The sequence below is a fragment of the Rhinoraja longicauda genome, chromosome 3 (genome assembly GCF_053455715.1).
Source record: "Rhinoraja longicauda isolate Sanriku21f chromosome 3, sRhiLon1.1, whole genome shotgun sequence".
NCBI classification, from domain to species: domain Eukaryota; kingdom Metazoa; phylum Chordata; class Chondrichthyes; order Rajiformes; family Arhynchobatidae; genus Rhinoraja; species Rhinoraja longicauda.
The window spans coordinates 29,034,703-29,062,436 of record NC_135955.1 but is presented as its reverse complement, the minus strand read 5'-3'; the positions used below and the strand labels follow the sequence as shown (position 1 = coordinate 29,062,436).

The 27,734-nt window shown below is 41.4% G+C and overlaps 2 protein-coding genes across 3 annotated transcripts in view; one reads left to right on the top strand and one right to left on the bottom strand.

Annotated features, from left to right (window-relative positions):
• LOC144591177 (cilia- and flagella-associated protein 95-like) overlaps positions 1-24,564 on the top strand; it is a 29,569-nt gene extending 5,005 nt beyond the window's left edge. The window contains exons 3-6 of the mRNA XM_078395469.1: positions 2,871-2,989; positions 13,257-13,325; positions 22,248-22,308; positions 24,327-24,564. Of these exons, the coding sequence (XP_078251595.1) occupies positions 2,871-2,989; positions 13,257-13,325; positions 22,248-22,308; positions 24,327-24,506 (429 nt within the window). The 3' untranslated portion in view covers positions 24,507-24,564. The remainder of the gene's footprint in view (positions 1-2,870; positions 2,990-13,256; positions 13,326-22,247; positions 22,309-24,326) is intronic.
• ptar1 (protein prenyltransferase alpha subunit repeat containing 1) overlaps positions 1-27,734 on the bottom strand; it is a 134,711-nt gene that overhangs the window by 49,876 nt on the left and 57,101 nt on the right. The window lies entirely within an intron of this gene.

Sequence of the window (27,734 nt, the reverse complement as noted above, 5' to 3'; positions counted from 1 at the left end):
GTGCCTGTTTCCATTCTATATCTCAATGACCCTTGGACTCTTAGACATATTCTCCAGTTTTTTTTTTTGTTTTTTTTTTTGTTTTTTTTTGTTTTTTTTTGTTTTTTTTTGGAATAAATTGGAATAAAAGTGAAATTATGTCATTACATCCTCAGAAAGCGAATCATCTATTAAAATTTCCATTTAAAATTGCAACGGAAAAATTTAAGTATTTAGGTATTCAAGTTACCAGAAGATATAAATCATTATTTAACGCTAATTTTAGTCCTCTGTTAAATAAATTGAACGCTTTGATTATATTTTGGAAAACGCTCCCACTATCATTAATTGGCAGAATAAACGCTATCAAAATGATAGTGCTACCACAAATATTATATTTATTTCAATCCATACCAATATATATACCAAAATATTTTTTAAAAAAACTAGAGTCCAATATTACTAATTTTATATGGGACTACAAAGCACATAGAATTAAAAGAAATCATTTGTGTAAACCTAAAGATGTAGGGGGACTTGCACTGCCTAATTTTTTATATTATTATTGGGCAGTGCATATTAAGAATATTATTTATTGGTTGGAGTGTCCTTCTCAACAGATGGAATGGATAAGAATGGAAAAAGAGGATTGTCTGCCTTATGATTTAGGAGCGATCCTCTTCTCCCCGATAAAATTGAATAATATATTATATAAGAAGAATCCAATTATACACAATATAATTCGAATTTGGAAACAAATAAAATTAAATTTAAAATTAAGAAACTTATCTTCATTAACACCAATAGTGAATAACCCGGTATTTAAACCAGCTATTATGGATAAAACATATAGACAATGGGAAAGACAGGGAATTAAAAAGTTGGGTGACATGTATGAAACGGGAAATTTATTATCATTTCAACAATTAAAATCAAAATTTAATCTCAATAATAACCAATACTTTAAATATTTACAGATATGTGACTTTATAAAAAAATATATACCAAGATCACAGAATATAATGATAGACCCACTGGAAGAAGCAATGAATATTAAGGCGGACTCACAAAAATTAATATCATATCTATATAACAGTATTCTTAATAGAGAATTGCCTTCAACAGAGGCAATTAGAGAAGACTGGGAAAAATAATTACTGATAAAAATTTCTAAAGAAACATGGGAGAGGTATTTGATATACATACATAAATGTTCGATTAACTCTAGACATAATTTAATCCAATTTAAAATAGTACACAGACTATATTACTCAAAAGTTAGGTTGAATAAATTTTATTCAAATATCTCACCCATTTGTGATAAATGTCTTTCACAAAATGCCAATCTTACACACTCTTTCGTTTCGTGCATAAAACTTCAAAGTTTTTGGGGTGATATATTTGATATATTTACTAGTTTATTTAAGACAAAAATGGAACCTAGCATGGAAATGATTATCTTTGGAGATGTAAATAAATTAAATATATCCCAAATCTCATTTTTTAATTATGGTTTAATAATAGCGAAAAAACTCATACTTAAATTGTGGAAAAAGTCTATTCCACCAACACTTAAAATGTGGATTGGTAATATGTTGGAAACAGCACATTTGGAAGAAATGAGACTCCTCCTAATAGAAAAAAAAGACCAATTCTTATCGAGTTGGTCTCCATTTATTGACCTTGTGGAATCATGCGGTGTAATATCAGCATAAAATTAAAATTCGGGGTTTGACTGAAAATTGATTAAGAATATTAAAAAAAAAAAAAAAACATCGATTGGTTGCGTGGGAGAATCTCCTCTTTGCTTTACTTTTGCACATTTCCTTTTTTTTTTTTTTTTCACTCGATACTCACTAATTTATTCTTTACTCTTCACTACTTCTTTCTTTCTCATTTCTTTTTAAAAAGGAAGTTGTACAAATAATGTTTTAATAATTCTTGGCACCTGTAAAAAGGAACCATTAAAATGTAATGTGCTTACTTCCAAAAAAACAAAAAATAAAAAAAATAAAAAAAACATATTCTCCAGTTAACAAAAGCATATCAACCTCAAGATTAAAATAAGCATTGTCTTAGCAGTAGTAGTCATTGATATTAAACTCCTCTACCACTGCTCCCGTGAAGAACTCTGGGACATTTTATTTGGCTAAAGGCACGACAAAACATGCTTTTATTCATGTGGATAACGTATGCTCCCTCCAGGCACTGTTTGTTACAACTCAGTGATTAGTAATCACTCAGCTGTGAAACAGAAAGTAACAAGCTCATTACATTTACGAGGCTTGGTCACAAAAGAAATCTCAGTTGTTCCTCCAGTGTACTCCTGAGAGAGTGTTGCAGTGCTGGAGAAGATGGACGAGCATCTTCTCCAGGGGTATTAAGAGTTACAGAACCAAAATGGATTGATTGGATTAAAGTGCAGATTAGCTGTTATCGCATTGAATGGTGGAAGTTTGAGGAGTGAATGCCCTCTTTAAAGCCGCCATTTGACACATCTTTGTCATTCTGTTTAATAAATTTCTGATAAATTTCTCTTCATCTTTAATCTGAAATGATTAACCCTTTAACCAGAAACAGTGATCCCCTGACATTTGACCTTCTGCCCTGAGAAAAAAAAATCTGAATATCGATCAATCCTTCTCAAAATCTATGCTTCAATGATATCACCTCTCATTTTTTTAAACACCACTGTGTGGAGTCCGATCGTACTCAATCTCTCTGGCATTCTCGTCTCCGGAATCAATGTAGTAAATTCACGTTGTTCCAGTTCTTACATGTTGATCAGCATTAGCTGAAATTTGGGGTTGAGGGAATTACCTGGGACAAATTGATACTTCAAAATAGAGCAGAGGCAGATGTCATCAATAACTGATTACATTGTTTTGCAGGAGTGGATGACCTCAACAGAGTATTTTATGTCACAAATTAATTTAAAGGATGACTATCGACTAAGGGAAAAAAAGCCAATATTGAATATAAAAGGAACAATAAAGGATTTTTTTGAGAGGTACGTTTAAGGAATTTAAGGGTAAGCTACATTTTTAGTAAATATAATTCTTAATTATGTTGATAGTGAACTGCCGCTCAGTGGGTCGAACTTTTGGTTCTGAATCAGAAGAACGTGCCCGCAAGTTGCATTTGTGAAACCTGCAGATAAAAAATAGGCCCTTCAGAGTGTGTTGCACAGGGAGCATAGCACTACTCCTTTTCCTTTGTATTTGTGTTCCCAAACACCTTCCTTGCAAGTAAAGGATGCTGGCAAAGCAATGTAATTGCACCCTTCCTTCCTCTCCCCCCAGTCTGAAGAAGGGACCTGCCCCGAAACGTCCATGCCCATCCCTCCACAGGTGCCGCCTGACCCGCTGAGTTCCTCCAGCACTTTGGGTTTTGCTCAAGATTCCAGCATCTGCAGTTCCTTGTGTCATCCTCTCTCTCATGTGAGCTGGGAAAGTTCATTATCTAGCCTATCAATGTGATTGAAACTGCCACACAAAGGTACATTATCAATCATATATTCAGGGAGGTTAGAGAAGGTTAGGAGGACAATGATTAGATAGCAAAAATATGTTGAATTCATTCATCAGTAACACGCATACCAAAACAAAAATTCTTGTTTAATTTTCCTTTCATTTTTACAATCAATTATTTTGAAGTAAATTTAGTTCAACTTTATATTCCTTTTCATTTAAATGGGATTCTCGTGTACATAAAGATCACATTGATCTCTGATTATTGATGACAGAAGTCCAAGTTGTGCAGGGAGGGGGCAACTATTGTATACTTGTTCAATGCAGCTTTGCTATAATTTAGCTTAATTGAAGACCCACCAAATCTTAATTCGAAAAACCGGGTGTCACTGCCTCAGCTTACCAGTCGTTAAAATCTTTATCTTTATCCATACCATTGACTACCTCAAGGCTCAGACTATTCCAATGCTCTTCTTCCAAGCCTTCCTTTTCTACTTCCACTAACTTGTGGTCATCCAAACTCTGCCTCCTGTATCCAACTTGTACCAACGTCCTGTTCAATTCATTGCTCCAGTGATTACCTACATTAGTTCCCTGTTCAGTAATGACTTGCTTTTGAAATTCTCATCTTTGTTTTCAAATTCCTCCATGGCCCTGTCCATTCTTTTCTCTGTTCAACCCTGCAATATCCCTGTGCTCTTCCAATTCTGGCGCTTGCCTTGTGGTTTTAATCCTTTCACCAGCATCGGCTCCATCTTTTCACCATGTACTGTTCAGGTTGCCCTGTTATACCGAAAGATGCCATTACACACAGGAAAGGGTGCAAAAAAGATTGATGAGGATATTACCAGGTCTGGAGGATTTGAGTGATAAGGAGAGTCCGGATCTTTTTTCTTTGAGACTGGATCTTTTTTTCTTCAGGCTGAGGGTGACCTTATAGAGGTTTACATAATGGTGAGGGTTTTAGATAAAGTGAATAGCCACAATCTTTTCCTCAGAGTAGAGGGATCTATAACAATGTCTAAACATGGGTTTAAGATGAGAGGGGAATGATTTGAAAGAATCTGAGGAGTTACTTTTTCCACAGAGCTGCCAGAGGTGGGTACAATTGTGACATTTAGCTGACAATTGGACATGGATAGGAAAGGTTTAGAGGGGTATGGGTCATGCATTGACAAGTAGGAGTAGCTCAGTAATGCATCTTGGTCAGCATGCACAAGTTGGGCCGAAGGGCCTGTTTCTGTGCTGTATAGGTCTAATGCTCGAAAAAGAAGAGCAGGAAATGGTCCCTAGTTCTTTGGTCATTGCTTTTTGTGAGGACTCCCGGTGTATTTACGGTTCAGAAAGTGCTTTCTTGTTTGCATTTTTGGGATGTTTTGATACCATGAAAAGTTCTATATAAACTCATGTCTGTAGGTGGTGCTGCAGTAAGGGATTTTAATCCTTGTTCGTACATTAACTCAGTTTGTGATTGTAGTGGCAGGCATCAAAATAAGAACACATTCTCTTCTGAAATGGTGTTAGTACTGTGCTCTGCCTTCAGAAATGGGTACAATTGAAAGACCCCTCCTTTAGATCGATAGGAGCCTGTCTTCTGTGCGTTATGTAGGTTAAATGTGGCTGAGATATCACACCTGTGGCAGATAACCCAGAGGTAAAATTGCCCTTCTGCAGTGTTTACCTGCTGTGGATCAAAGATTGTCTGTAACTGTCTCAGTTTCGAAAGTAACCTATCTGACCTTGCTCTGGTTAAATTGAAAAGCAGGTACATCTGTGGAATGAACCATGCAACACCAATGACTTATGTTTTTTACCCTCAGGAACTTTATCATATCATAATAAACTGTTTGTTAATATAGAGTCATGGAGAATCATGGAGTAATACAGCATGAAACAGGCCCTTTGGCACTACATGTCCATGCCAGCCAAGATGCTTATCTACTCTAGTTCCATCTATCCAAGTTTGGCCCATATCCCTCTAAATCTTTCTTGTCCAGACGTTGTTTAAAACCTGTCTCAACTTCCTCCTCTGGCAGATCGTTCCATAGACTTATCAGGTCCTATTAAATCATTCCCCTTTCTCCTTAAACCTCTGTCCTCTAGTTCTTGATTCCCCTACTCTGGATTCTCCTACTCTGTGCATTCACCCTATCTATTCTCCTCATGATCCTTTACCCCCTCAGCTTCTCCCAAATAAATTCCTAGCCTGTCCAACCTCCCGGGCCCTCAAGACCTGACAACATCCTCATAAATCTTCTCTGCACTCTTCCCAGCATTAACACCATATTTCCTATAGCAGGGTGACCAAAACTGAACACAAATGCAGCCTCACCAACATCTTGTGCAACTGTAACAATCCATTAGAAAACCCTCTAAATCTCCATTAAAATGAGCAATTTCTTCATACCCATTTGAAGATATCTTTCAAATCCATGAACTCTTCAACCTAAGCACAGAGTGGTGGAGGAACTCAGCAAATGGGCAATTTCTTCATACCCATTGGAAGATATCTTTCAAATCTTTGAACTCTTCAACCTAAACACAGAGTGGTGGAGGAACTCAGTGGGTCAGGCAGCATCTGCGGAGTGAACGGACAGATGATGATTCGGGTTGGGACTTATCTTCAGCTTGGTTCTTGCTTGTGGCGTTTCTTGTGTCTTCAGACTGAGGGAGGTTTTCTTCCAGGATCATGAAGTCACAATTCAACAGCTTAAACCAGACCACGCAAAGGTAAAGGCAAAGATGGCAATGATGAAATGCCAATCCAGATATTGCTGGGATCTAATATTTCTTGAGATTTATCAATGAATTAAGCAAATTCTGCCTTAACAAGGTGAGGTAGTGAATCAGAACCAACTGACAAAGAAAGATGTTGACCAGTGTGGGATGGACATCCAAAGTGGTCCCAGCAGAGTCAATGTATCTCAATGACAGAAAATAGTTGATGGTACAGCAGATGTCTCAAAAAAGGTTAGACCAGGTGGGTCGGGATCCAAAGAAGTGTTCCTCCAGCACTTCATGTTTTTCTCAAGATTCTAGCATCTGCAGTTTCTTGTGTCTCCAACTCTTCAACCTAGAAGGGTTGTAGACACATGAGAATGCCATAACTTACAAGTTCTCTTCCAAGGCATATGCTGCTCTAAAGGTATCACTGTTCTTTAATGATCGCCAGATCTAATTCTTGGAACTCACTACCGGGTACTTTCATCAGACCTCCTGCATCAAGAAAATCGCTTATCACCTTTTCAAGGGCAATTAAACGCTAGCCTCTCTATGTTGACGACATCTTCCGAAAAGAATAACAAAAGTGATTTGGTTAAGTCCCATAAGGACAGGCAGCTCATAGGTATTAGAAACATAGAAAATAGGTGCAGGAGTAGGCCATTTGGCCCTTCGAGCCTGCAGCGCCATTCAATATGATCATGGCTGATCATCCAGCTCAGTAACCTGTACCTGCCTTCTCTCCATACCCCCTGATCCCTTTAGCCACAAGGGCCACATCTAACTCCCTCTTAAATATAGCCAATGAACTGGCCTCAACTACCTTCTGTGGCAGAGAATTCCACAGACTCACCACTCTGTGTGAAGAAATGTTTTCTCATCTCGGTCCTAAAAGACTTCCCCCTTATCCTTAAGCTGTGACCCCTGGTTCTGGACTTCCCCAACATCGGGAACAATCTTTGTTATACTAAATAACAAGAGAGGTAGAGACGTTTCAGAAAGGTTAAGAGCACAGATGGATACAGACATGATCAGTAGTTGTGAAGCTACAAAACCTGGGACTGGAGGAGCTGTTAAAGATAAGGAGAACCAAGTCCATTGAGAAACTTCAGAAGAATTATGAAAATTTATGGAATTAAAGAAAGCTGTTGCGTTCACGCTCCCATCAATAGTTTGTTTGTCCTTTTAATGAGGTTCTCTTTCACACAAGTTTATAATATTTTGAACTATTTACAAACCTACGTTCTGATTGTCCTCCATGTTGTAACTCCTTCTGACCTCTGATCTTGATGCTTGTGGCTGTTATGCCACAATGAGACAGTGTGACATCACTGAGATTCTTTTAAATCTGTTTATATGTGTTTTAGCTTCACCATTCAATAGAACGGAAAGTTCATCTTCCTAATGTTCCATAGAGTTGAATAATGAATTCTCATTACATCGTGACGCCTAAGAGGTTTAATTTTAGCTGTCCTACTTCAGGTCACGCAATTTAAATGACCCCTTAACATAGAATGTGCTTTCTGCATAAAGGTTCCATCCAAGTTTCTATTCCAACAATATACTTGCAACAGCATAAAGAACATGAGACGTTTTGTTTTTTAGTTTTAGTTTCGTTTTTGAGATACATCGTGGAAACAGGCCGATCGGCCCATCGACCAGCGATCACCCATACACTAGTTCTATCCTACACATTAGGGACAATTTACAGAAGCCAATTAACCTACAAACCTGCACGATTTTGGGGTGTGGGAGGAAACCGAAGATCTCGGAGAAAACCCACGTGGTCACGGGGAGAACGTACAAACTCCGTAGACAGCACCCGTAGATGGGATCGAACCCGGGTCTCTGGCGCTGCAAGCACTGTAAGGGCAGCAACTCTACCGCTGCGCCACCATGCCACCCTTGCTTGGGTCACTGTGCCGCCCATACTGGATGGTGTGTACTGCTGGAACCTCTCAAGCTCTAGTGTCCCAGTCAGTAGTTCCTTTTCGATTTAAGCACAGTATGCCTCAACTTCTGTTGGAGTTCTGCTCAAATAAATGTTATGATTTGTTGTCTCGCATAATAACTGGCCTAGCCCTTTTTTGACACTCTGCTTGTGGTATCATCTACTCTCTGTCATTGAGATATATATATACTGGCTCTGCTGTCACCACCTCGACTTGTTGGACAACCTGCTCACGGATGTCCATGCAACACCATTCAACATCTTTCCTTGTCAGTTACCTCTGATTCACAACCTCTCTTGGTTAAGGCAGAATTTGCTTAATTCATCGACAAATCTCAAGATATAATAGATTCCAGCAATATTTACCAGGCTTGATATTTCCAACTTTGCCTTCACTTTTGTGGGATCTGATTTGACCCGCTGCATTCTGACCGCATGATCCAGTAAAATAAACCCTCCCTCAGCCTGGAAACACAAGAAATTGCAGATGCTGGAATCTTGTGCAAAAAGCAAAGTGTTGGAGGAACTCAACGGCATCTGTGAAGGTAATGGACAAACAAATTTTTGGGTCGGGACTCTTCTTCAGATGACTCTTCATTGTCTGTCCAATTCCCTCCACAGACGCTATCTGAGCTGATGAGTTCCTCCAACACTTTATTTTCTACCTCAATCTCAAATTTAGTTTCTGTAGTAAAAACGCAAAATGCTGGAATCACTCAGCTGGTCAGACAGCATCTGTGGAAAGAGAAATTGAGTTAACAGGTTGAAGACTTGTTTTATTTTTTTGCTTTCATGTGAAGGTTTTTTTCATGTGGAACAGCATCCCTCTCCCCATCAGAACTGCCCCCTCCATCGACTCCTTTAAGTCCAGGCTCAAAACCTATTTCTACTCCCTAGCGTTTGAGGCTCATTGAGGAGGCGCTGTGAACTGTTTGCGTGCTACTGTATGTTTCTTTTTTTTTTCCATTGGAACCTAATCAGATGTACAGCACTTTGGTCAACGTGGGTTGTTTTTAAATGTGCTATACAAATAAAATTGACTTGACTTGACTTGACTTAATCAGAATTCAGTAGGAAGCATTTATCAGTTACAGGCCTTTGGTATCGAGTAAGTCCACTGAGGTTTATAAGGGATGTAACAGAGAGGTCACGAAAAGGCCCTGACAAGCAGGATTAAAGAATACCAACATCTTTTACAATATATAAGAAACAAGTGAGTAGCTGGGGAAGGTATAGGTCGCTTGTATGGAGGGAGTGGTTATGAATAACTCATTGGTATTCACCAGGGAGAAAGATGTATTGGAGGGAGAATTAGGGGAAGGGTACGCTGATATAGGGAAACATGACTATGTTAAGAAAGGAGTGTTAGAAATATTGGCATGCATGAAGGTGCATATATCCTCAGGCCCAACAGGATCTATCCCAAGATTCCAAGGGAGGAGATCACTGGGGCTCCAATTAATATTTTTGCACCTTCATTAGCCATGGGTGAAGTACCAGAAGATGGGTGGGTAGCTGATGTTATTTCTCGTATTCAAATAAGGTAGTTGGGAATGTGCCAGGAAACGACTGACCAGAGAGCCTTACATTTGTAGTTATTGGGAATTAGTCGGAAAATTATCTAAGGGACAGCACTGGTCAGGCCACACTTGGAGTATTGTGTATAGTTCTGGTCACTACGTGGCAAGGACGATGAGGTAGCCTGAGAAAGAAGAGATTCACCACAATATTGCCTAGAATGGAGGGTTGCTGTTATAAGGAAAGTTGGTTTATTCACAAAATGCTGGAGTAACTCAGCAGGTCAGGCAGCATCTCGGGAGAGAAGGAATGGGTGACGTTTCGGGTCGAGACCCTTCTTCAGACCCGACCCGAAACGTCACCCATTCCTTCTCTCCCGAGATGCTGCCTGACCTGCTGAGTTACTCCAGCATTTTGTGAATAAATCGATTTGTACCAGCATCTGCAATTATTTTCTTATACTATATATTATAAGGAAAGTTGGATTGCCCAGGTTTATTCATACTGGATTTATTCACAAAATGCTGGAGTAACTCAGCAGGTCAGGCAGCATCTCGGGAGAGAAGGAATGGGTGACGTTTCGGGTCGAGACCCTTCTTCAGTCTGAAGCATTTTGTGAATAAATCGATCTGTACCAGCATCTGCAGTTATTTTCTTATATTATTCATACTGGAGACAGGTTTATAAAATTACAGAGGTTTGTAAAATTATAAGGGGCAATGATAGGTTAGATAGTCTGACTTTTTTTTCCTGCAGTGTAGAGTCTCACACAAGAATCTATAGGTTTAAGGTGAGAATGGAGAAACTTAATGGAGTTCTGAGGGGTAAGATTTTCACACAGGCAGTGGTGGTCAGAGAAAGTGGATAAAGCAGATAGTTTCCTTGTTTCAAAGGCATTTGGAACAGGTGGTTGGATAGAAAATGAGCCTAAGGCCAACAAATGAGATTAGTGCAGATCACAGTTAGCATGGATAAATTGGGTCAAAGGGCCTGATTCTGTGCTGTACAACTCTATGACTGAATTTTAAATTCCCAGTATCTGAATTTTGTTTTTTATTTGCTTTCTGCAGAGTACACTTCAAGTGCTTCTATTTATATCTGTCTATGATAGCTCTCATCTTTCCGTCATTGTCCATCTCTGCCTCTGCAGCAGCCTGTCTTTCCCCAAACCAAGAGTATATTATTCACTCTGATCTGATCTGAAGAAGGGTCTTGACCCGAAACATCACCCATTCCTTCTCTCCTGAGATGCTGCCTGACCTGCTGAGTTACTCCAGCATTTTGTGAATAAATACCTTCGATTTGTACCAGCATCTGCAGTTATTGTCTTATATTTACATGAACAAGTCAGTTCAACTCAGCCTTTGTGAATTGTTTTGCATGAGTCATCATGCCAGAAGATGTCCTCAGCCACAATATCTTCCCATGTGGAAGATCACTGGAAACAAACTGCCACCGTGGAGTTCTACATGCCAACATCTAGTCTTGGCACCCAAGTTGTTTGCTCAGTTTCTTCATTTATCTTTGTCGGATAATCGTTCCTATTCAGTACCTTATTCAAATCATTTGAACCCGAACACATCCTGAGCTTGTGTAGCCTTATCGCACATACTCCTCATCTCCCTCACAGTGCACTGGGATGTGACATCGACTCATGGTTTTGGAGTTCTCACATTCACAATCATAGGGTCATACAACACAGAATAAGGATCATTGCCCCATTTATCTTTCTACCAATTGCCTCTCATTTCTGTACCCCAATTAGTTATCTCCCTATTGAGTGAAATTGATCGTCACTGTTCACTTTACTCCGGCTTCTACGTATCAGCTAAATCTCCCTTTAACCTCCTTCATTCCGAAAAACATCAAATCCCGGCTAGCCAACCTCTTGCATCTTAAATTCCCCTGTCTTAGCAACAACCCCATAAAGCCCATCCTTTCACCAACATGACGGCACATCTGTAAATGATACTTTAATGTTGGTCAAATAAGCATTTTGCACATTTATAGATAATGACCCAAACCTTGTAATCTCTGCATAGGCCAATAAAAAGAATATCCATTCCGCTTTTTTAACCACCTTATCTGTCTGTCTCATACATGAGGGATCTGTGCACACATACTCCAGGAACCCAATGTTCTTCTGCACTTCTCAGTTTCCTACGGTTTATTTCAGATTCCTTTGCCCACTTAAAATTAAGATTCCACAATTTTCCAGATGAATTCTATTATCCATTTTACTCCCCACTTTGTCTTCCTGCATTTCACTATTTTCTTTCTCAGAAGCAAATAAAATAATCATTTTTGTGTTGCAAACAAACAAACACCTTAGTAACATCCCCAATATTTAAATTCACATCATTGATGAAAATCATAGTAGTATTAAAATCAAGTAAGAATAATTTAATTGAGTCAGATCTTCAGTACACAACAAAATGGGTTCAGAATCATGTTCTGTACATTGCACAATATTCCCACCGATACTTAGAAGGATGCTCAACAATTTACCAATTGGAGTAGATTGTTTGGAGTCATCGAGCCATACAGCACAAAATCAGACCCTTATACCCAACTCGTTCAAGATACCCCATTCAAGATAGTCCCATTTGCCCAGGTTTGGCCCGTATCCCTCTAAACCTTTCCTGTCCATGTATGTGTCCCAGTGTATTTCAAATGCTGTTGTAATACCTCAACTACCTCCTCTGGCAGCTCGTTCCATATACCCACTACCCTCTGAATGAAAAGGTTTCCCCTCAAGTCTGTATTAAATCTTTCCCTCTCACCTTAAATAAATGTCCTCTAGTTCTCGATTCCCCTATCCGGGGTAAAGAAAACTCTGTGCCTTCGCCCTATCTACTTCCCTCATGATTTTATATATCTACTAGACCAAGTGGACTCGTTGGGCCCAAACCTCTCCTGCATTGGTGCAGCACCCTCTCCTCCCCCCTCCCCTCCCCCCCTCTCTCCTCCCCTCCCCTCTCCCCTCCCCCCTTTCTCCTCCCCCCTCCCCTCCACCCCCCCCACCCCCCTCAACCCCTCCTTATCCTCCCTCCTCCCCCCTTCCCTCCTTCCCCCCCCCTCCACCCCTCTCCCCCTCCCTCCCTAGGCGATAGATTTAAATGTGAAATGTGAATAACTTTAAAAATATAACACCGATTTCAAGCAAACTTCTTCCATTAACACCAAAGGGACGACGGTGAGTAAGGTGGGCCTAAAATTGTCATGCTATCATGTACCACTTTGGCTGTAGTTCAGGAACAAACAAACAAACAAATGATCATTTTATATATAGATAAGATCACCCCTCGGTCTCCTTCGCTCCAATGAATAAAGTCTAGCCTGCCCGACCTCTCCCCACAGCTCACCCCCTCAAGTCCTGGCAATATCCTTGTAAATCTTCTCTGCACTCTATCTGGCTTTAAATCATCTCCTCACTCTTTCCAGCTTCTGGAAGTGATGTGGGAATCAACGAGTTAGCCAAGCAGCCTTGTGACTTAGAAGTGGCGGTGAATATTGAAAGAGAAACTGTTGTTATTAGCAATGGAGTGCATTATGTGTGGGGTGAGTTTTGTTTTTAGTGTTCACTAAATGGTACAAGATTATTTTCCAACTTTTAGAACATCTGGTTGCCCCGAAGCAAATCATTATAGCGTTGTTCCAAGGCACCATCCAGACCACTACAAAATGTGAGTACCTGTATCCCAGTTCATTAATAAATAGTACTTGTACAATCACTTAACAAAGGGAATAACCAATGACAATGATTTAACTAGAAAGATATTAAGATACCTGTTCCTTAACTGCTTGCTGTGGTCATGCTTAAATTGCTCCAAGTATGTTTTGTACCGTGCCATGAGGTGCAACGATACCAGAGATACAAAACCCAACATGAACTCAATATGGGAAAGGAGAAAGCTGGTGAGTAGCCTAAAGGGGGGAAAAAATCAATGGAGTGATGGAATGTGTTAGTTACTGAGAACATTTATATACTTTTGAGCCATGAAAGGGTTGAGGGAAATAATTACAACATCTGAGCCATCATCAGGAGCCTAGGAGAGACCATCATTTCATTGTGTCAATTGACCAACACAGGATCAAAAAGAAATGAGAAATTTGACACAAAGATCAATACTTTTCAAGACATGATATTAAAGTGCGTACATTAACCTAAGTTAAATGAGTACCATTTGCTAAATTTATGTGTTGAGCACATTATTTTAGTTTAATTTGGTATGGAATTTAAAATGTTCCCATGACTAAGTAAATGCAGGGAAGCAGCATTTCCATATTCAACTTGATCAAGTCCCATCCACAGCATCTTGAAGCAGCATTTCCATATTCAACTTGATCAAGTCCCATCCACAGCATCTTCTCAAGTTTAGGAACGCCTTGAAAATTGTTGGAACTGCATTCATCCAACCAAAAGTGGGAGGAATTCCATCATAGTCCTGACTTGTAGCTGGTGGTCTGGCTTTGTTGAATTAACAGGTGAGTCACTCACAACCACACATGCAGCCACAGTAAATATGTGGCAGTATTGGATGATGGGCAGCTAATTTTGAAGCACATGTCTTCAGTACTACGTCTGGGCCATTGTCTAGCTGTATCCAGTGTTCGCTGTTGTGATTTGACATCTACAGTGAATTAAATTGATTAAATCCTAGTTTCTGTAATGATGTGGATTTCAAGATGAAGCTAAGACCACTCAGCAATTCTGGCTGGGCATGATTGCAATGGTTTTAACCTTGCCTCTAATGCTCCGATGCTGGACCTTGGCATCATTATCGCTGGGAATATTCTTTGAGTCTTCTCTTCCCATTAATTGTTTAGTTTTTCACCAATATTCGCAAATAGATGTGATAAGACTGCAGAGCTTCAATTCAATCCATTGGTTGGTGTTACGGAGTTGCTATTTAACATGGCCATTCAGCCCTTCAAGCCAGCACTGCCATTCAATATGATCACGGCTGATCACCCAAAATCAGTACCCTGTTCCTGCTTTTTCCCTCATATCCCTTGATTCCATTAGCCCAAAGAGCTAAATCCAACTCTTTCTTGAAAACATCCAGTGAATTGGCCTCCACTGCCTTCTGTGGCAGAGAATTCCACAGATTCACAATGCTCTGGATGAAAACGTTTTTCCTCATCTTGGTCCTCAATGGCCTACCCCCTTATTCTTAAACTGTGAATGCAGCTACATTGTATTGTTAGATATGCCTGGTGTTGTAGCCCATATGTCTTTATGCCAAGGTGGTATCAGGAAACAATTGCTCACATGGGTTTATATGGAAATCTGGAACTCTTGCCAATAACATGCAGAACCCAGGATCAATTAAGATTTTCAGAGTTGAGATTGATTGATTGTTTTGAGACAGATGGATCCAAAGAAGGCAGAATTGAGTCAAAAGTCAATGAGCTATGATTTAATTGTTTGGAGGAACGGGCCCTTCTGCCTGAATGGGACTCCTCAACCTTTTTGAGCACTGAATGTTTTTGGAACTTGTACACTTTCTAACTGCCAAATTGTTTTTCCATTTTCTATAAAAGTTAACTTGCAGTTCACAATGTCTTTAATTGGCATCTATTTCTCCAGTTAATCATGGGGAAAATTGGGCAATGTTATACTTTTAATTATTGTCTCATTAATCCTTGTCAAAGTCTTGAGCAAGCAGACAATTGGACTTGTGGTCCCTGTGATGGTGAATAGATTTCATCACCACAGGGGCCTCAGCTTTGCTCTTCTGGCATTGCATGAGGTTACAAGTGTTACGAGAATTCATGGCACAATAATATGAATCACTACATTTGAAACAGGAGATGAGAAGATTGAAGGAGGAAAATTGGCAGCTCATGTTCTTATATTTTTAATTAATCTAAACCATCACTGATGTAAATTAAAATAAGGAACACCTGTTTATATTTACACTTCTGCCTCTTAATGATGATGAACAATGGATTTGAGTCCACTGAATGTGGCCTGAGGTATGGGATCCTCACTAAGTGGAAGTACGGACCCAGTCACTGGGTCATAGTGTACGGAAACAAGCCATTTGGCACAACTTATCCATGCCAGCCAAGAACCCCATCTAAGCGAGCCACATTTGCTTGCATTTGGCCCATATCCATCTAAACCTCTCCTATCCATGTACCTATCCAAATAACAAATGTTGTTAAGGTTCCTACATGCAAGGAGTTAAGAGTCATGACTGTTTTATTGTCATATGTACCAAAGCAGAACAATGAAATTCTTAATTGCAGCAACACAACACAGCATTGATTCTGGATGGCGTCTCGTTCTTAATTTTGCAACAGAACCTAAGGATTGGCAATAAATATTGGCCTTTCATTAAGTCATGGAGTCATACAGCGTAGAAACAGGACCTTCGGCCCAACTTGCCCACGCCGACCAACATGCCCCATCTACATTAGTTCTAGCTGCCTGCACTTGGCCTATAATCTTCTAAACCTGTCCTATCCATGTACCTGTCCAAATGTCTCCTAAATATTATGATAGTACCTGCCTCAACTACCTCCTCCGGCAACTCGTTCCATATTCTACCACTCTTTGTGTAAAAAAGTTACCCCTCAGGTTCCTATTAAATCTTTCCCCCTTCACCTTAAACCTATGTCCACTGGTTCTCAATTCTCCTATTCTGGGAAAGAGACTTTGTGCATTTACCCAATCTATTTCTCTCAAGATCCTGTACACCTCTGTAAGATCACCCCTCATCCTCCTCTTCCACGCCAAGGTGGTTCATGTGTTAACTTTGCCTTGGCCATCTCAAGTCCGTGGTGGACCCAACTGGAACGTGAGGTATTCCAGGCTAGGAATAAAGTTCTAGCCTGTTCAACCTCTCCTTATAGCTCAAGCCCTCGAGTCCTGGCATCACCCGCTAAAATCTTCTCTGCACCCTTTCCAGCTTGACAACATCTTTCCCATAACATTGTGACCAAAACTTAACATAATACTCCAAATGTAGCCTCACTGACGTCTTATCCAACTGCAACATGACATCCCAACTTCTATATCTAATACTCTGACTGATGAAAGCCAATGTGCTGAAAGATTTTGGCCACCCCTACCTACCTGTGATGCCACTTTTAAGGAACTATGTACCTGCACTCCCAGATCCCTCTGCTCTACAACACTCCCCAGAGCCCTGCCATTCACTGTGTAGGTCCTGTCCTTATTAGATTTCCCAAAAAGCAACACCTCACACATATCTGCATTAAACTCCATTAGACGTTCCTCAGCCCAATTGCCCAGCTGATCAAGATCCTGCTGTAATTTTTTATAACCATCTTCACTGTTTATAATACCACCTACTTTAGTGCCAATTGCTGATCTCTGGATTAAAAAAACAGAGCATTTTGGAAATCAGATAAGAAATTGATGAAGCCATCGGGCAGTGGATTCTACATCAAATTAACTTACTGTATAAAAAGTATCGCTCTTCATCTCCTGATTCTTCTGTCAAACGTCGTAACTCTGAATCTTATGGTTACAGAGTCTTCAGTTATTGACAATAGTTTCTCCTTATTTACTATGTCAAAACTCTCCATGACTTTATGAACTTCTGTAATATCTCCCTTGGCATTTTCTGTTATAAGGAAGACAACCCCCGTCTCTCATGTCTTGTACCATTGTACTAAATCTCCTCTACACTTTCTCCAAGATTATTTGGAATGAATAAAGTCTTGATTAGTGGACAGTTTTCTTTTGGAGGAGAATTATTTAGCTCCTTTTTTTTCCATTACATAAACAGGACACCAAATTTTCCAACCAAAACGGTTCCTTCAGGCCAACTATTTGATGCTCCCACCCTCCCTGCCTTACTCAAAATACCCTTCCTATTTCCCTCATGTGGTATAATCAGTCATATGCTCGGAACCAAGCCATGTGGCCCACCACATCCATGCCAACCAGTGGGATCAATCTATTAATCTCATCTTCTAGCACTTGGCCCGTCCTCTTCCACGCCAAGGTGGTTCATGGGTTAACTTTGCCTTGGCCATCTCAAGTCCTTGGTGGACAACAACTGGAACATGTAAGGTATTCCAAGCACTAATCCTTGGGAAGGTCTGTTCGTCCTGGAGAAAGCACAGTTTCAATTTATCAAACTGATAACTGGACTCCAAGGATTAAATCACAAAAAGATATCATACAAAGTAGGCATCCAGGAAGTTAAACGTGATTTGATCAAAACTTTTAAGGTTTCTGTTGCATTTGAAATGCTTAATATCATCAGAGTTGGAAATGGTAGTGGGGATCAGTGGGTTGAATTGCAGAAAAACATCAAAGTGTCATAATGATATGTTAAATAGTACAATGGGGGTGTATTTTGGTTATCTGAGTTACCATTGGACTTGGGGAGAGAATTAAATTGTTTTTTTAATATATTCTGGGAACTTCCAGCCATGCACAAATGCTGCACTCTTTGCCTCACCACATCCTCTCCATATCCTTTGTCCTGCTTACCCCCAATACAATAGTTCTACTGTCAGGAGAAGGTATTGCTATCTTGAAAAAGTGCACTCCATGTGTATTTGTTTCTTATTCAAGATTGCTTTCACAAGTTACATTCTTTACAGGATGTGTCATGCCCTGGTTAGGCATCACTTCTAGGTTCAGTGTCCACATTAACAGGATACAATAAACTCTATATAGTTCTTTGATGGAAGATATAGTTGGAAGATTCTGGACTGCGTCACCTCGCATGACTCTTCTCATGTCGTGCTTGATCTGCTCCAACCTTGAACTCCAGGATAAAATGCAAACTGCTTGAAAAACTCAATGAGGCAACAGCTGTAGAGAAAGTTTATAATCTCACTGCATGAAACAAGCTTTGTTTCTCTCTCCACAGGATCCACCTATGATTTGCATAACCTGCAGGGTTTTTTCCCCAAAATTTTGAGGCATTAGCTTCATCGCAGCCTGGCAGTCAGGAGGCAACCTATACCTATACATGCTCTATCATTTGGTACTGAGTGAGAAACTATTTAATCTAACGAGAAAGTTCAGCTCATGCAGTCACAGCCTTCGAATTAGACCTAATTAAATGAGGAAACAGTGTGCAGTGACTACCTCTTGTCCATATGCTCCTCTGTTCCTTTTTTACCCCTCTCAATGACACTGTTGCCTTATCCTAAATTCATCCATTGAGAGTGCACTAGATTCAAGGAATACAATATGGGAATTAATTGATTTGGCGAGTATAAAGAGCAGTTATGGAGGTCACCAACATCATCTTCAGGCCAGGTTGACCCCTGCAATTCAACCCAGTGCCGCCGCCAAGACAACGGGCCTTTAAGTTAAGACTACATTGTGAAGAATTTGTAACTTGATGGATGCAAGATAGTGCCAGAAACATATAACATATAATATAACATATAACATATAACAACTACAGCATGGAAACAGGCCTGTCCGGCCCTACCAGTCCACGCCGACCATTCTCCCTGACCTAGTCTCATCTACCCGCACTCAGACCATAACCCTCTAATCCCCTCCTATCCATATACCTATCCAATTTACTCTTAAATAATAAAATCGAGCCAGCCTCCACCACTTCCACCGGAAGCCCATTCCATACAGCCACAACCCTCTGAGTAAAGAAGTTCCCCCTCATGTTACCCCTAAACCTTTGTCCCTCAATTCTGAAGCTATGTCCCCTTGTTGGAATCTTCCCCACTCTGAAGGGGAAAAGCCTACCCACGTCAACTCTGTCCGTCCCTCTCAAAATTTTAAAAACCTCTATCAAGTCCCCCCTCAACCTTCTACGCTCCAAAGAATAAAGACCCAACCTGTTCAACCTCTCTCTGTAGCCTAAGTGCTGAAACCCAGGCAACATTCTAGTAAATCTCCTCTGTACCCTCTCCATTTTGTCGACATCCTTCCTATAATTTGGCGACCAGAACTGCACACCATACTCCAGATTCGGCCTCACCAATGCCCTGTACAATTTTAACATTACATCCCAACTTCTATACTCGATGCTTTGATTTATAAAGGCAAGCATACCAAACGCCTTCTTCACCACCCTATCCACATGAGATTCCACCTTCAGGGAACAATGCACAGTTATTCCCAGATCCCTCTGTTCCACTGCATTCCTCAATTCCCTACCATTTACCCTGTACGTCCTATTTTGATTTGTCCTACCAAAATGCAGCACCTCACACTTATCAGCATTAAACTCCATCTGCCATCTTTCAGCCCACCCTTCCAAAAGGCCCAAGTCTCTCTGTAGACTTTGAAAATCTACCTCACTATCAACTACTCCACCTATCTTAGTATCATCTGCATATTTACTAATCCAATTTGCCACACCATCATCCAGATCATTAATGTAAATGACAAACAACAGTGGACCCAACACAGATCCTTGGGGTACTCCACTAGACACTGGCCTCCAACCTGACATACAATTGTCAACCGTTACCCTCTGGTATCTCCCATTCAGCCATTGTTGAATCCATCTTGCAACCTCACTATTAATACCCAACGATTTAACCTTCTTAATCAACCTTCCATGTGGAACCTTGTCAAATGCCTTACTGAAGTCCATATAGACAACATCCACAGCCTTGCCCTTATCAATTTCCCTGGTAACCTCTTCAAAAAATTCAAGAAGATTAGTCAAACATGACCTTCCAGGCACAAATCCATGTTGACTGTTTCTAATCAGGCCTTGATTATCCAAATAATTATATATATTGTCCCTAAGTATCTTTTCCATTAATTTTCCCACCACAGACGTCAAACTAATAGGTCTATAATTGCTAGGTTTACTTTTAGAACCTTTTTTAAACAAGGGCACATCATGCGCAATGCGCCAATCTTCCGGAAAATTGAAATCACCCACAATCACCACTCTGTGCTTACTACTAATATCTGCTATCTCCTTACATATTTGCTATTCCAATTCTCGTTCCCTATTTGGCGGTCTATAATACACCCCTATAAGTGTTGCTAAACCTTTCTCATTTCTGAGTTCCACCCAAACAGCCTCCCTAATCGAGCCTTCTAGTCTGTCCTGCCAAAGCACTGCTGTGATATCCTCCCTGACAAGCAATGCAACACCCCCACCTCTTGCCCCTCCGATTCTATCACATCTGAAACAATGAAATCCTGGAATATTTAATTGCCAATCGCAACCCTCCTGCAACCATGTTTCACTGATCGCCACAACATCATACTTCCAGATGTCAATCCAGGCTCTAAGCTCATCCACCTTTCTTACAATGCTCCTAGCATTAAAATATACACATTTAAGGGACCCATCATTTCTTATTCTCAGTTTATTTCTTTTCCCTTCTTTCTCTCCTACATATTGGGTCTGAGTGTTTCCCTTTTCTGCCTCCTGCCTCACACACTGCCTGTTAGCTATCTGTGTTTGAGTCCCTCCCCCCAACCGTACTAGTTTAAAGTCTCCTCAATTATTTTAGCAAATCTCCCCGCCAGGATATTGGTTCCCCTCAGGTTCAGATGCAACCCGTCCTTTTTGTACAGGTCATACTTCCCCCAGAAGAGGTCCCAATGATCCAGAAACTTGAAACCCTGCTCCCTGCACCAGTTCCTCAGCCACTTATTTATCCTCCACCTCACTCCATTCCTATTCTCACTATCGCGTGGCACAGGCAGTAAGCCTGAGATTATTGCTTTTATGGCGATTATTATATTCTGCCTCGCTGTAATCTCCTATTCTTACACTCTTATACTTAAATGTGATTGTACTTGTGTATAATAAAATGTTGATGGAACTGTCAGCAAAAAAGGAATTTCACTTTACCTAGGTGCATGTGATGATAAAGTACTATTGAACCATTGAACACAACAGATTGCACTGTTGCAATGCATGTTAGGTGCAATATACAGTTGATAGTTTACCAGTTAGCCAGATACAAAATCTACATGATCTAGTGACTGTAATGATTGGGAATTGTTAAAAAAATAAATGCTGAATAAAAAGCTAGTGAAGCTGAGGTCTATGCAACCACTATTTTTGAGTCATAGAATCATAGAGTCATGCAGCACGGAAACAGGCCCTTCTCAGCTCAACTTGCTCAACTTGTCGACCAAGATGTCCATCCAAACTAGTCCCATATGCCTGTGTTTGGTCCATGTCCCGCTAAAACTAATTGATCCATGAGTTCTGAGTTTTGTTGGAAAATCCCATCTGATTCATTAATATCTTTCAGGGAATGAACACTGCTGTCTTTGCATGATCCAACGTGTATGACTTCAGATCTTCGGTTGACTCTTAATTGGAAAGCTTAACACACAAGTAATAAATGCTGCACATTCCAGTGAAAACACTTCACAGGATATGGATAACAAAAAAAATGGATTCTTGAGGGAGAACCCATTTTTATTTCCATCGTGGATTAGATGCAGTTGAAAAAGGTGAAAAGAAAATTCCAGCTCGTGTTTTTTCAGACTTTTTTGTGGTCCAGTCTCGAAGGTCTTTTGAAATACAAAATGGAAAATTGCATAATCATATAAACAGATGTCTGCCTCAGCCATGCACACCTTCTGCTACATCATGGATGTTTTGTGAAATGTTTTATATTTTTTCCATAAACATGCTGGTCTTTGTCTTTTCTAGGTTACTGGAAACAACATATACTTACGACTTTCCTCCGCCTTACCATTACATTCCGAGCTCGGTAAGTTTGAAGCAACTTTTGCAAACTTTGTTCCTGAAATTAATATTTTTTTTAAATGCAAGGGGCTTGCTAAATATAGGAATTTCTTTTTCCATATGTCACGCTGATGGTTATCTTGGCATCTGCTTAAACTACCGCGCTTAATAGCTAACAGAAACTGACTAACGTCAACATCAGACCACTATAACGCAAGTGATTAGGCACCTCTGTAATCTTTTCCATCTCAGCATTGCCCAATGGAATATTTTATGCTTAAAAGCCAAAAAAGAAACTAATTTAATGTACCATATGATGTTCCTTTGATTCTGGTTACTCTTGCTGTGCCAATGCTACTTTGGATGGACAGGCCCTTTTTAAATCCACATTAAATTACAGCATCTCCCAATTTCGTTTTTGCTCTTTGTAAATGTAAAGCCTCCTGGGTGACTGTTAACTACAGTATCTCATGACATTCAGTTAAATATTGGATGTAATCCTGAACCCGTAGTGACATTTGTGGCTCGATACTGACCTTGGGAGCTGTCTTCGTGGAGTTTGCATATTCTCCCTGTGACCGCATGAGCTTCCTCCAGATGCTCAGGTTTCTTCCCACATCCCGAAGATGTGTGGGTTTGTCGGCTAATTTGCCTCTATAATATTGTTCCTAATGCGCAGGGAGTGAATATGAAAGTGGGATAACATAGAACTAGTGTGGATGGGCAATTGATGGTCGGTATTGACTTGATGCACCAAAGGGCCCGTTTCCATGCTGTATCTCCAAAACTAAACTAAAAATGTTAGATCCTGGCTGATTTGATCTGTTTCCTTTAGTTTTGTGACTCTGAACACACTTTGCCTGACTGATAATCTAACAAACCTCAGCACCCCCTGCGAGAAGAGCTTCAGGTTTGTTTCTGAGTTGTGCTTCTGAGCTTCACTCTTCAATGACCTGGTAGAGGTTTCAAAAATGACCCTTATTATGTCCATCACCTCTCCGACAGCAGAGGATATGCTTTCTCACTGTTGACCGTGTTAATTTCTGACATCATATTGAAGAGATAATTCCTTATAAATCAAGGGATTACAGCCTTGTCTATGGATAAATTCACTATTTTATCTCCTTCTGGTCAAGCTGTGGAATAATAGAGTAACTGCTCTGTTATTACATTGCCTAGCATTTTATTTTGCAGGCATTGATGAAGACCAAATTGCTTCAGAATGACTGACCACCAAGTTCTCTGAAAGTGCTAGTAATCATGAGGCTCATAAATGGGCAGAATTAACGGACCAGATATGTCCATTTGATCTGTTGAATCTTCTGCTACTTGACAGCTGGAGCATCCAGACCAAAGATCCCACGCCTCCCTTTGTTCTTCCTCTGCCAGCTAATCTTTTGGGAAAGGCGATGGTATTTAAGAAAATATACTAATTACCAAGCTCACCATGTTTGGCTGTTGAAACCATTCCAGCTGGTCAGCATGTTTGACTCACAAGCTCTGTAATTCTTTCTTTTTCATTCCACACTCATTTCCTTTTTGATTGCTCTTCCAAACTTAACTCTTTGAGCAGGATTTGGTAACGTGTGCCAATATCTTTGCTCACCTCAGTTTCAATGGTGTCATTACAGAAAACCGTCCATGTAAACACGCAGCAAAATATTAGATAGACCCAAAATGCTGGAGTAACAGCGGGGACAGGCAGCATCTCTGGAGAGAAGGAATGGGCGACGTTTCGGTTTGAGACCCTTCTTCGGCCTGAGAGGGGAGGGGGAGATACAAAGATAAGGAAGTGTAAAGTGTGAGAATGAAACATCAAAGGGGGAGGAGATGAAGGAAAATGTAGAATAGATCATTGTTAGCTAGGAGAAGGTAATAACATTGCAAAACATCGTTGTATGTCCTCAGAATTTATATGTCTTCCTGGTGATCCTGATTGGAATCATAGACTGGTACAGTTCAGAAAAAGCCCACCCATCTCATCATGACTTTTGTAACGGTTGTTTTTATTTTCTTTCCTTCGCCTTTGTCCACTTTCTGCAGGAAGAGGAGCCGGAGAAGATAACTGATTTTAGGAGGTACAACTCCCAGTTCGTGGATACAGATGATTATCGTCGCTGGGGCCGGAACACCTGGCTGGACGAGAGTGGCATTTACCCCAACTCGGACCTCAAGAGGGTCCTCTACCCACCGTCCAGCCCATTCGCTAACTACTTGAAGTAACCCAGCAGTCTTCCTCATGAATAGTTAACAGATTAAAGAGAAGCCTTTTCTCTTTTTGCAGTACCAGAGGGTATTTTAGTTTTGCGTTGATTTTAAGTTTTCATTTTAGTTAACATTTGATCATGTACTGAATTTCTTTGCTGATTAAATAATGAAGGCATAACTTGCCCATTCTCACATCTTTATACTAAAGCTCTTGTTTGTTTGTTTGTTTGTTCCTGAACTACAGCCATAAGGGTACACAATTGTGCAACAGTTTTAGGCCCACCTTACTTACCGTTGTCCCTTTGGTGCTAATGGAAGAAGTTTCATTGAAATTGGTGTTATAATTTTAAAGTTATTCACATTTTTAAGTTTAAATCTATCTCCTGGGGGGGGGAGGGAGGGAGGGGGGGAGGAGGGATAAGGGGGGTTGAGGGGGATGGTGGGGTGGGAGGGGAAGGGGGGGAGGGGAAGAGGGGTGGGGTAGGGGAGGGGGGAGGGGAGGAGGGAGTGGGAGGGAGGGAGTGGGAGGGGGGAAGGGAGGGGGAATGGGGAGGGGAGGGAGAGGGGGATGGGGGAGGTGGGGAGGGGGAGCGGGGGGGAGGGTAGGAGGGAGGAGAGGAAGAGGTTTGAGCCCAACGAGTCCACTTGGTCTAGTAGTTAATAAAACACTACTATCCTTAGGATTAATGTAATCCATTTTCCATTTGATTTGCTGCCTCCCCACTCTCCCCTTCCCACCTCCCTCACCCCTCACAATTTTTGGTATTATGAATTGAAAGAGTCAATGTTTTTTATTTGTCTAAGTGTTCCCATACTAGGGAGTTTGGCCCAGTGATGACTTTATATAACGTCAAGTGTGATTTGGAGGGAAATTGCAGATGACATTTTCTTACACCTGCTACCTTTGTCCTTTATGTGTGTGTGTGTGCACACATATGTTTGTGTGTGATTAGTGGATATTTTGTGTGGGGAGGGGGTAGGCTATGCTCATCATTGGTTGTGTGTGGGTGTTTGTGTGCGTGTGGTTGGGTGTGTGTGTGTGTGTGTGTGCGCGCGCGTATGTGTGTGGATATGGGTGTGTGTGGTTAGTGGATGGGTGGATACTCTGTGTGCGGGGAATGGGTTGTCTATGCTCATCTATGTGTGTGTGTGTCTTTGAAGGGTGTATAGTGTGTGGCACAGATGTTTGTTTGTGTGTGATTGTTTTGGATGTGTGGTTGGTGGGTGAGTGTGTGGGAGGTGTGTTGTTTATGAGTGCAACATCAAAATGCAGGGAGGCCTGTCTTGCTGTCATGTAAATTATATCATCCCATAATTGATCACAGATTTATTTGGAGGTGTGTAATATTATGAGGGGTCCATACAGGATAAAGCAGCTCTGTCCAAATGAAAAGCATCCAATTGACCTATTGAAGTTTTAAACCTGATAAAAATATGCAACTTCATCTCCTACAAACCTAATCCCAGGGATCATTCAAGGTTTTATCATCACTCTAACTCTCTTTGCACTTTTTCCCCAGCATAAATTGGACCTTATTACCAACATCTGAATTTAAGATTATTCTACAGGATGAGCGTAAAACTGTTCGAGCGCTAGTGCCTCCACTCCAGAACTGTGATCACCCCAAATTCAGTCATCAAGCTGCAGTGTTCAAACGACACGTGTATGTGCACTCTCAGAGACCAAGTGCCCAGACATCACTGACTGAGAGAAAGGATCGGATCCTAAACATCTGTAAAACAACTCTCCCCGGTTGCACAACAACTCCCCGGTTTGGGACGGCCACGGTGGCGCAGCGGTAGAGTTGCTGCCTTACAGCGAATGCAGCGCCGGAGACCCGGGTTCAATCCCGACTACGGGTGCTGTCTGTACGGGGTTTGTACGTTCTCCCAGTGACCTGCGTGGGTTTTCTCCGAGATCTTCGGTTTCCTCCCACACTCCAACGACGTACAGGTTTGTAGGTTAATTGGCTTTGTTAAATGTAAAAATTGTCCCTAGTGGGTGTAGGATAGTGTTAGTGTGAGGGGAACGCTGGCCTGCGTGGACCCGGTGGGCCGAAGAGCCTGTTTCCGCGCTGTATCTCTAAACTAAACAGCTCTGATAATATATGTTGACTGTGAAACCTTGAATGTACGGGTCACTTTTCATACCTTGGGAGCAACCTCAATGATGACATTAGTTCAGATTGATGATGAATGTTGCTGCTCCCTCAGATGGTGGTCCGGGGAAAAGAGTTTGTGAAGATCAAGACTTCAAACCCAGCAATACGTTTATGGCCTGCTCTGCAACATTGCTTCCTTCCTGGATCCTTTTGATACTTATAGAGACACCTCTAGCCATTGAAATGCTGTGTCTGTAAGTCCTCCAATTCAACTAGCTGGATAAGGGTACCAACATGAATGTCCTCTCCTAGGTCATCTTCAATGGGCGGCACAGTGGCGCTGCGGTAGAGTTACAAAGACCCGGAGACCCGGGTTTGATCCTGACCATGGATGCTGTCTGTACGGAGTTTGTACGCCCTTCCCGTGACCGCGTGGGGTTTCTCCGGCTGCTCCGGTTTCCTCCCACACTCCAAAAACGTACAGGTTTGTCGGTTAACTGGCTTTGGCAAAAATTGTAATTGTCCCTAGTGTGTAGAATAGTGCCAGTGTACGGGGTGATCTCTGGCCACCCTGGCGAGCCACGGAGTCGGTGAAACCAGAGGCCCCGCAGAGTCGATGAGACCGGAGCCCCAGCGGGTCGGAACCCATGGCCGGCGGAGTTGGCCGAGCCCGTGGCTGAGGCCGGGGCACGTGGCTGACGGAGCCTGGGTCGATGGAGCCCGCAGCCGAGGTCGGGGCCCGCGCGGTGCGAGTCGACAGAGCCCACGGCTGGGGCCTGGGTCAGCACCACGCAGGCGTCCAGAGAGAACACGGCAGCGATAGTGGAGCGGTCGGTGCAGCGGCCGGTGGGGGCGCGAGACGGACAGATGGAAGTGAAGATGCCGCTGCCGAGGGAAGGAAAAAATGGGAACCTGGCACGGGTACTGTGTATACTTTGTAACTTTGTCAGCGCTCTTACGTGGTGACTATTTGCACACCTTGGATACGCAAGCAAAGGATTTCACTGTGACTTGTCACGTGACAAAGTATTAATTCATTCATTCACTTGGTGGGCCGAAGGGCCTGTTTTCACATTGTATTTCTCTCTCTCTCGCAATGGTTTCAGGTGGGCCAGCATGGACAGGAAGCCTATCACCGCTA